Source organism: Gavialis gangeticus, unplaced genomic scaffold (assembly GCF_001723915.1).
Source record: "Gavialis gangeticus isolate Ggan-Ray unplaced genomic scaffold, GavGan_comp1, whole genome shotgun sequence".
Lineage (NCBI taxonomy): Eukaryota > Metazoa > Chordata > Crocodylia > Gavialidae > Gavialis > Gavialis gangeticus.
The window spans coordinates 53,436,450-53,447,402 of NW_017729025.1; the positions used below are offsets into that span (position 1 = coordinate 53,436,450).

General features: G+C 40.1%; 1 protein-coding gene across 1 annotated transcript in view; it reads left to right on the plus strand.

Annotated features, from left to right (window-relative positions):
- The window catches only part of POMT2 (protein O-mannosyltransferase 2), a 46,827-nt gene that overhangs the window by 21,464 nt on the left and 14,410 nt on the right, over window positions 1-10,953 (plus strand). Inside the window, exons 12-17 of the mRNA XM_019518749.1 lie at window positions 2,114-2,192; window positions 3,057-3,208; window positions 3,903-3,994; window positions 5,572-5,648; window positions 10,228-10,299; window positions 10,531-10,590. Of these exons, the coding sequence (XP_019374294.1) occupies window positions 2,114-2,192; window positions 3,057-3,208; window positions 3,903-3,994; window positions 5,572-5,648; window positions 10,228-10,299; window positions 10,531-10,590 (532 nt within the window). The remainder of the gene's footprint in view (window positions 1-2,113; window positions 2,193-3,056; window positions 3,209-3,902; window positions 3,995-5,571; window positions 5,649-10,227; window positions 10,300-10,530; window positions 10,591-10,953) is intronic.

Here is a 10,953-nt window from a genome sequence, read left to right on the forward strand (position 1 = left end):
TCATGGGAAAAGTTTATGGAAAATGTAACTAGTTAAAGTTAAAAGTTAGCAGCCTTTAAAATTAACTTGAGTTAGGTTAAATATTTCCACTTTCAACTAGTTAAAAGGTAAGTTAAAAAGAGAGTAACTAGTTAAAAGTTAAGTTGATTTGTGAGAAATTCGGGAAACATGGTGAATTACCTCTTAGCATAATTTTTAATTTTCAAATGTAATGAGTGGGGTTCTTTTCCGTGAGCCCACAGAAGCCCACTAATTTACTTTGAACTCACCCTGTTTTACCTGAAAACAGTGTTATACTTGTCAAACAGTTTTCAAAATAACAATTTACCAATACCTATGCAATGTTAGATCCTTCACACCCTCTCCACGTGAAGTACTTTGTAAAAGTTAATGCATCATATAGGTATACCAGAATAGCAGAAAGGAGATATTCATAGCCAGGTGACAAATGAAAGCTGTTCCCACAGAAAAGCTCTGTTATTACAATTTTTATTGCTCAAAAGGTAACAAGAGGGTATGAAATGCATCTGAATTAGAAATAATGAAAGTGTCTGAAAATCAGAATTAGACTGAAATGAGAAAATCAGTTTAAATGAGAAAAAGAATGCTCAGTTGCATAGCAGAAAGTATTTAAACATGCTTGTTGAACTTCAGCAAAAGCTGCATTTCAAAATTTACATCTGACAATTTTCCTCTTCTGTCTTGCAAAACTAAGCCCCCACTACTGAGGGAATGATTGTGTTATAACGGATCAATAGTTTTTCATAGTAGGTAACGTCTCAGATAAGTTTCTCACATATGAGAAGTGGGCTGCTGGTCCTGATCTTCATTAAAATTAAAAAAAGTCATCATCTACTTCACCCTCACTAATTGCTCTCACTGTTACTGGGATCTGTTACTGTCTCTGTTTGTGTTTGTTTCCTTTCCTGCAGCCAACTGGCTGCCCTGTTGACTCCAGCAAATGCACAGAAAATACCAGCATGACCTAAAGAACTCTGGAACTTGTAGTTCTTAAGAGACCGTATCTCATAGGAAGGCACACTACTTTCTGTCTCTCAAACAAGAAGTCCTAGAGTTTCAATAAAGAAATATCATTCCATGCAAGTCCTAGAGAGTGGCTGTGTCAGGAAAAACTCTGGGAAAGCTGGATTTCAATTTTTTAAAACTTTTAACTTCTACTTCAAAAAAAAGTTAAAGTTAAACGTTTTTTTAACTAGTTCAAGTTAGAAGTTAGCCATTTCTTTAATTTTTTAATTTTTTAATTAATGAATTAACTAGTTAATTCCCATGACTGGCTGCCCTATGCATTATATCACATCACATTAGTCTGCAATGTAGTAGCAGCCTGTGACATTGGAAGCTTTCAAAAATTCATGCTGCAAGCTCAGAAGTCATGACATTTGAAAAATAACTGTTACATGCTTACTTTGTGTTCTAGAAACTTACTTTTTTTGTAAATGAAAGCTGTGAGATTCTTACAGATCATGGTGTTAGCAGCTGGGGCTTTAACACTAAAGATGTGCAAGTCACAGTAAACTCTTGACTTGCCAACATGATTTTGTCAACTCTCATACTGAGGAATGCTGGGTCCTGAAATGGGAGACTTCCCAGAAAAACTGTTATGCTTTACAAGTGATCTGCAAATGATCCAACAGATGGCACTCTTCCCTTTGAACCATAACTGAATGGTCCAGTATGCTGTTAGGGAATTCTGTGCAGCTAGAGGATGCAGTCTTTTGCATGAGAATCAAACTGATGCTCACAAGTGGTCTGGCCTTTGAGGACCTCTTGCCACTATTTGCAAAAATTGGGCTTTTAACCTCAGTGTTTTGGGCTCTTCATAAAAGCCACACATCCCTTCAGTTGCAGCTGAATGTTTTCTGTTCTGTGTCCTAGCCTGCAATGTTCCATGGTCAGTATACTTCTCTACCCAGAGGTGGCCGAATACAGTTTATAATAAATAGTTCAGAAAATGAATTTGTAATGCCTGCAAATTGCTGGGAGGGGGGCTCATATATGAGAGTTTTTATTGTTGATTGAAAGAAACGTTCTTCCCACAAACCATCCTCAGCATTCAAAGTGAAACATAGTTTCCCCTTGTATTTCATTGCAGGACTTCTAGAAATCTTCATAGTCACCAGCATGAGGCCCCCTTGACAAGGAAACACTTTCAAGTCACTGGATATGGAATAGTAAGTGAAACGCAAGAATACAACCTCTCTCTCTATTGGGGGTGGGAGGGGATGGGAATTCACTCCAAACCAAATGACTTAATACTGTTTTTAATTTTGTCTTTTAGCTATTTTTTAAAATGTATGACAGCACTTAGAGTAAAGGGGGAGGTTATGGGGGATGTTGGAGCAGGGTGATATGTGTACATCTGTAGGGGTGGAGAAAACCTTATTTTATTACTGAAGACTTAGCATGTCACATATTTAGGCCCTATATCAGAATACATGTATATGAGACTTGACAAAGAATGTCTTATATTTGAATACTTGTCTAGCTTTATCCCAACTATATAGTTGGCCCAATAAAAAATATCACCCTAAGAAATCCTTACCTCTCCCATATAGCATATCCCTGACTCTGGCAGCCCCTGGCTCTTTAAATGCGTAACTATGCAACTCTAAAGCTGCAATGACAAATATTTTCTGTACTTGGCCTTGTGGTATATACAGATGGCTTCTGGGTCTAGGCTGAGCAGTGAAGAAACTCTGTAAATGTTGTCAGCTTTGTCTCCAAAGATGAGGAGCTATTATTTATACGGTATCCATTCAAATGGTCCCTTGTTTAAAATGCATCTGCTTAGCCCAAGAGACCTGTAAGGCACGGAGGTAAAGAATTTGAGGCTTAGCAAGGTACAAATGGTAGGAAGGTGGTAATCATGAGCTCATTTATAATAGTTGTTTCCTGGTGAGGAATTTATGTTGTTATTACTGAACAGGTTGAGTTGGGTTTCTTCCATGTAGCTTTGTCAGCATGTTTCAGAAGATTGTGGTTTACTGTGCCTCACTTTGACAGCTGCTTTCTCTTGTGCTGTGTTTGAATGGTAGAATGGAACAGGAGACTCCAACGATTTCTGGAGGATTGAGGTGGTGGGCAGGAAGTCTGGGAAACTCATCAAAGTCCTACGGAGTCAAATCCGACTGACCCACGTGGCCACAGGGTGTATATTGGGCTCCTCTGGGAAGACTCTTCCAAAATGGTAAACAGGCTGCACCCAGCTTGTGATTCTTCCTGCCAAAGATCTATTGCTGGCAGCTGATGTTCATCATTGTCACTGCTTTGCCTTTGTTAAGTAGCACTTGTAAATCCAGATTAAGAGAGAATAGCTTTTTTCCCCTCTGAAAAGGTTACTCTGTCACCTCACTTCAGGCCTCTTGCACTTCCCTTCTGATATCCTCTGTTGTTAGTCACTGTTGTAAATAAGATGGCAGATTAGATGAATAATTTGATCTACTGTGATGATGTCTTTGATTCCATAATGGAGTTGCTACAGGCATGGATTGACTTAAAGTGATAATGACTACATTGCCTGGACAGAATGTACAAGATGATTTGAAATTGGGAGCTACAAATGCTCATTGCCTCTGAAAAGAAGGTCAAGTTGTGTCTGTATAAATATGGATTTAGATGCCTAATCTTAGGCACCCAAGTATGAAAAAGTTTGTCTTCGTATTTACAGCATACTTAAAATGGTAGACCTATCTCACATCTAGTTCAGTTTCTGTCTGCACTGTGATGGTATAAGACTTTTTGGGTGCACTGGAAAGGATCTGTGAAGGTTGACAACCTTAATTTGTGCTGCTGGGAAATGTCAGCGTGAATGAAAAAATCAGAACTGAATTGTAAATGGTGATTTTTTCAGAAAGCTGGTGATTTACTGTCCTGTTTATCAGGGGCTGGGAACAGGTGGAAGTCACTTGCACTCCGTATCTGAAGGAGAATCCCAGTTCCCTCTGGAACATTGAAGATCACATCAATCCTAAGTGTAAGTGATGTTTCCTTTTTTTCCCCAAAATCTCTTGGAACATTTTGTGTTAGGTAGGTTGGCTTGTTTTCAAAGGAAGTGAGTTATCAAGTGGCTGTTGCAAGGCATTGAGGGTGTTTTTACACGTGCTCCAGGGTGGTGGGGAGGAAGCGTTTTAATTAGAGCTGCTCTAATTAAAACACCCACAGTGTCTCGTGTATTCAGTGTCCCACGTTTTTAAGTGGTGGTGGGGGGTGTTTTAACTAAACCTCGTTCCACGATGAGCTTTAGTTAAAGTGCCCCTGCTGCCATTTGAAATGCAGAGATGCTGAATACATAAGACACTGCAGCATGCTGGAGCACTTTGATTATAATACTCCAGTAGACTTGATTAAATGAGTCCACTCCAACATGATCTAATCAGAATGCATTAGAGCATGTGTACAAGTGCCCTGAGTGTTTAAGAGTCCTGGTCCTCACTCTGACCTCCTCCTCGCCCTCATCTTCAACTCTCTGGCTTTGGCACTGACCAGCTACATGAATTTAAGTCAGTTACTTAGCTTTAATCTGCCTCATTTTTTATATTGTGAAATGGTTATACCTACAAGAGGCATAACATAATGCATTTTGAGATCTTCAGGAGCTGCAATTATAGTCAGTACTCCCTAGTTAAGACTGCAGCCATTGTTCTGTTATGAGGTATATTTTGAGCTCTTCTTATGTTTGCAACTGAAGGAGCTATTGTTCTGAATCTGTCTGTGATTAATCTATGTGGGTAGTAGACTTTTGTAATGATTTTGTTTAGAAGTGTAGGGTCCACTGTACTTTGCATTGCACTTGCTGTGGTTTCATTTGCTTGGACATTACAATAATGAGACTGCTACTAATAGCTTTAAATAATGGATGATAGAATTGTAGCATGGATTAGAGACAGACTTTAGCATTCCAGTTATGACACGTGCCCTCCAGCACTATGCAGAAGCTATACCTGTTTCACAACCTTATTCCCTGCTTCATTCAACCTGTATTATTCAGCTGTGTTGTGTGTCCTCCCCTCACCTCGCCCACCCAAGGATAAAAGGGACAATGCTTCATTTCTGTTTTGCAGAAGGCTTGGGCAAATTGTGGTTTCATTAAAAACCCCTAACATTTTACAGCCTTTCAAAAACATCAGATTCAAACTAAAATAATTAAACTCTGGGCTCATGGTTTGGCAAGAGCCTGCTCCCATTGTCATGCATTTTTGCCTTTTTACACATGTGGCTGATCTGTGAATATACAAGAGCCTATGAGTAGCAGAGCTCTTATTTCTGCTTCAGCCCGAAGACTGATTATTTTGGGAAGCTTTATCTATTTTCACACTCCTGAAAGTACAGCAAGAAATTAGAGTGTGGATCAGTAGTAAAATCCACTTGAGAATGCTTTTATGACTGCAAGAGGTTGTGTTTAGAATATGAATAAAATTAATTGGGGACTGGGAAGATACCAGAAGCAGATTCCTCAGAGATTTGACATGGGAGGAGAGCTTATTATGCATGTGTTCGAGGAAGGCATCAAGCACAGGTTTCTAATTCATTTCTCTTTTGTTTGATCCATAGTGCCTAATATCAGCCTGGATGTTTTGAAACCCTCCTTCACAGAGATTCTTCTGGAGTCCCACATGGTTATGATCCGGGTAGGGCGGATTTATTTCTAGACCATTTTTTTTTTTTTCCTTTCTAGCTGAGATGGCCTGGGGATGGCAGGTAGGAAAGACGGTATGCTTCTGTAGCTTAGAGGAAGAAGACTGGTCTTATACTTAATTTCCATCATACAGTTAGGAAGTTCTGGGTTCAGTTCCTGGCTCTATTCTACATTTGATTTGACAGTAGGCTAGTCATTTAATTTCTCTGTAGTTTAGGTTCCCTCCTGTAAAATGAGAATGTTAATACTTCCATTCCTTTCTTGGTGGTCTGGAGGATAAATTAATGTTCACTGTCAATAATACAGTGGTAACTGAGGCCCTAAAAGTGTGTAGACCCTGGATACCTAGTCCCATAAGAACACATTAATACCTGATGAGAAAACTGAAAAACAGTTATCTTTCAAAAGCTTTCAATGCTGATATTCTCTGCCCTCCTCACCCCTCTTCCTTTATCACTGCAGGTCTTTGTAGAACTGTAGTTCTTCCTATAGTCTTCTCCTCTGAGGCCATTCTGTATAACCCCAGTTTAGTCTTTTCTCTTTCCTGTGCCTCTTTCTCTGCTATAAGCAGGAATGATACAGACTTCAGAGAGGACTCTGAGGTTTAATTTCTTATTATTTTGTAAAGCTCTTTTTAAACTCTGAAAAAACTGTAGTATTATTAATGGTAATCGTTTCCATGGCAACCAGTTATAACATTGCTCCAGGTAAGGAGACATCAACAGAACCGTTTCCATGGAAATAATCTTAATGTCTCAAGGAGGACTCTCTTTTTGGAGCAAAGGAAAATCTACAGGAGCAATTGGACTCTTTCATGAGTAGTATCATTATAGAAACTATACAAGGACAATTGTTTGTAGGTTAATACAATACTTTGGACCAAATTTTCAAAATACAGCCTCTTAGATTGCCTGCCCACATTCTCAGATCTGATGTTTCATGTGCTTTGTATTTGCAGATTGAGATGTTAGATAAATACAAAATCGTAGCTCATGAAAAGTGCATGATGCTGTCACACAGGTATTACTTGGTAGGTTGGGTCTGTTCAAAGAAAACATGTCTTGATTAAGCCAAATGTAAAGTTATACATCTAGGAACAAGGAATACAGGCTGCATAGCTAAGAGAGGCATTTAAATAGTTTCTAGCCTTACAAAGAAACAATTGTTTGCTTTCAGGTGTTTGATTAAAGTCTGTATTGGTGGTGATTAACCTACGGCCCATGGGCTGAATTCAGCATGTAGAGTTGTCTCATCCATTCCATGGGGCTCCTTGCAGGTCTGGAAATGTGGCAGCAGGGGTGTGGTGGTGACATTAATTTCAATGATAATAACATGGTGGCTGTGGCAATTAATACTGCTGCCACTTCCCTGCTACCACATTTCTGGATTTGTGGGGAGCCCCACAGGCCAAATGACATGGCCCATGTGCCAGATTGCATCAGCATGCAGGGTTGGGCCAATGTGTAGGATTCAGCACATGGGGCTGGGCTGTGGCACCAGATCGCACTGGCAGACCAACCACACTCACTCTGGATCAGGCCTACAGACTGACCCTGCACACAGAATGTGGCTCATGGACTGGCCTAGTGCCACTCATCCAGTCTGTAGGTTGGATAGATTGAGTACTACTAGGCTGTATGGCAAGTCTAGTTTCCCTTAACATCAGTATGTTTGGTTCAGTGCAGCTACAGCTTGGCCATACCTGTTTTGGCAAAGTCTTTGTACTACACATCTAGAAACTGTGCGACTGCTGCAGTCGCTGTGTTATCAGCACTGAAATTCTTCCTAGAAAAGTCGCCCTTCAACTTGGGGAAGAGAGAGATATCTGAAAGAGTCAGAACTGGTGACTAGGTTGGATGGGTGGCAGCTTCAAAAGCACATTTGGTTTCTGTAGTTACTGCTGCCTGGAATGTGTAGGGTGATGCGTAGTTCTGGAGAAGCCACAGCCCTTGATGTGGCTTTCCATAGCGCTTGCTCTCGATGGCTTCTTGCAACCACAGCCATTCACTAGCACAGTATTCCCCATGAATGGTCTTGGTTGTTGAGAGGTAGGCAGTCCATTACAATTGTCCCTTCACTGTCTCAAAAACTGGGCCATGACCTTACTGACTGATTGTCATCTTAATTATTTTGCGACACAGAAATTGGTCATTTCTTTTGCATGCTCTGCTTTTCAGTGTCAGGATTAAGGTGTTATGAGATATAGGGATGACCTGTGTCTTATCCCGAGTCACAATCTTGCTCATGAATTTTTCTGTGTATGTTTGGAGCCACCTCAAAAGTTTCTCTGGAAATGTAAAGTTGTTCTTTTTCTGATCAGTGCTTGACATTCTGGGCACCTGTCTTGCTCACACCTTTCTCATGTCCAAGTTTTCATAGAGAATGTCAGACAGTGACCCACTGTTGATGCCTGCAGCCTCAGCTCTGTGCCTGACTTCTGATCTTCAGTCATTCATTACTGTTGTGTAGCCTATGTCAGTTTATTCTGGTGTAGTGGCCTCAGTGCTTATTCTTCCTTGCTTAAATTCAGCAGCCCAGTTATATTATGATGTGTAAAAGGACATCCTCCCTACCATATATTTATAGATTTCCTTTGGGTTCTGTCCCTTTTTTTTAGGGAAGGTACTTAAACCGGTGCTTTGATTTTCATTCTTCTATAGTTGTCAGATTCTGGGGGACTGACTCCCTTTGACACATCAAGATATGCAAAGATAATAATGACTGCCAAGAGAGAAACGCATCAAAATATCAATACTTTGACTGGTGAAAGTTGTTGGGCTTTAACATCATTAAATAGCTCAGGGTAATTCTTTTCTGAATATGTTTGCTACAGAGTATGAGTCTGTATCTTGGGAAGCGGTGACTTAGAAATGGATGTAGGAGACATAATGGACAAGCAACAAAATTTGAGCTGAGTGCAGTGCTGTGATAAAAAGGCACATGATCCTTGGATGTATAAACAGGGGAGGAGTAAGCAGTTGGGAGGCATTTTTTTGCTTGCATTAGACAGTGGTGAGACTGATACCAGAGTGTTGTGTATGGTTCTGCTGTCTACTTTTTAAAGAAGGATGCTGAAAAATTGGGAAGAGTACATAGGAGAGACAAGGAATTTGCAAGCTAGAGAAAATGACATACAGTGAGAGAATAAAATAAAAATCTGTTTAGCTTGTCAAAAAGAATGAGGTGACTTGATTAAATTGTATAAGTAGCTTCATGCAGAGTGAAAAACAGGTATTAAGGGGTTATTTAGTATAACAAACCAATGGCTGGAAGATAAAGCCAAAAAACATTCCAACTGGAAATGAGACATACATTTTAGCAGTAAGTATAATTTAATCACTGGAATAAACTGCCAAAATAAATAGTGGATTCTCCTTTTGATTATCTATAGATTAAGACCTGATGCCTTTTTGGAAGTTATTTTAGTTGAACACAATTTATAAAGGTCAATGTAAGGGTACTAGAGAAACTTATGGGCCTGTGACATGCTAGAGGTCAGATAATATAATTTGATGGTCTCTTCTGGTTATAAATGTGAGCCTATGAATAATGAGCTCCCTATTCTGCTGGTGCCAGTGGTTAGGCATACAAAGTACCTTGGTCTGTGTTAGACTGACAGTCCTGAATCTAGTTTCTAACTTTCTACTTCCAATCAAGTGTCAACTGGTCTCTGAATTTATGGCATAAATCCTGTTAAACTTAGCCTTGTTTTTGATGATGAGGTTATACCAGATGACCACTTGAGGTAGCAGGAGTTCTACTGAGAATCATCACTTGCTGCAGTTTCTTACTTGTGCGTGTGTGCATATAGAGCTTTGCCTGTGTGTCTCAAAATGTCAAACGTTTTTTCACTCCCATTCTGAAATTATAGTGAATTACAACCACTGCCATTAATTGTTATTTCACATAAACCCATGCAAATGACCTGTAGTTTTATGACCCAGAATGGTGAGTTATTGTATAGTACCTATCTTGCCACCTCACTTGGGCCATATTCAGTGATGGTTGTTACTGTTAAGCTCTGTGCTTGGCCTGCCTAATCTTCAGGTGCTCATGAAGTCTAATGTTTGGTTTGATGTTACTGGGAAGGTCCCAATTCAAATCTGTCTCCTCTGTGTTCTGTACATGATGGGCTTAGTGAGGCTCCCACATAGGCAGCAATACATCAGGGATGAGGACCTGAGCTGGGCATCTCATACTGACTTCTGGGCCAGCTTGTCATTTCATTACTGGAGCATGATTCAGTTTTCAGAACATTTTTTTACATGACTGTATGCTAGTGAAAGGAAGAGCCGAAACAAAAGCCCTTGTGATGAGAGAATGATGTGATTTGCTGTTAATTGATATAGCTGTGGGGATTTTTTCTAGAAGAGACTGTTCCACAGAGGAATGTGGTAGCTCCAGCGGGATCCAACACTCAAATCTGAGTATTTCTAAAAGGGTGTAATCAGAATATTTGCTTCTGCACATGTGTGAATACATCTGAGAGCAGAACAATTTTCCTGTGTTCCTGAACAACTCCCTTGAGGAAGAGTATGATTTATAGTAATTTTCCTTTCAACTTCCCATAGGGAAACAGTGGCCTGAAACCAAAGGAGAATGAAGTCACATCCAAACCGTGGCACTGGCCTATCAATTACCAGGTATGTTGATAAACCTACTTTTCTGTCTGGCTGAAAATGCTTTAGATTGGGGTAGAGTATCTCTTTATTAAAATGAAGATGGTGTGGACTTTATTTTGGGCAGAGCTCAAATAATTTGGACAAGGGAAAGGATTCTTCTCAGCTGTGTCACTATCTCTATAAGGATGACAATAGATACAGGCTCAACAGATAACCTAATCTTCCCTCATTTTCTGATCTCTTTCTCCTTAGGGCCTGCGTTTTTCTGGCATCAATGAGACAGATTATCGGGTTTATTTGCTGGGAAACCCGGTAAGTTGGGGCATTTTTGCAAAACACAGGAAGTGCCTTTCACAAATATTAAGTTCTCTCTTTTCTAAAGACAGGCTTCGTGCTCTTTCTCCTTTCTAGTTGCTCTTTCCTACTCCTATTGTGTGGCTGCATTTAGCACTTTCTTGTCATGTCTTATGCACTTACTACCACTTCACAGTCTTCCTAAGAACCCAGACATCTTTACAACTAGATCTGGACAGGTTACAGAGGTGGGTGGATGAGAATAGGATGGGTTTCAGTACGGACAAGTGCAAGGTATTGCACCTGGGGAGGAAGAACCAGCAGCATACCTACAGGCTGGGGAATTCCCCTCTTGTCAGCACAGAGGCAGAAAAGGATCTT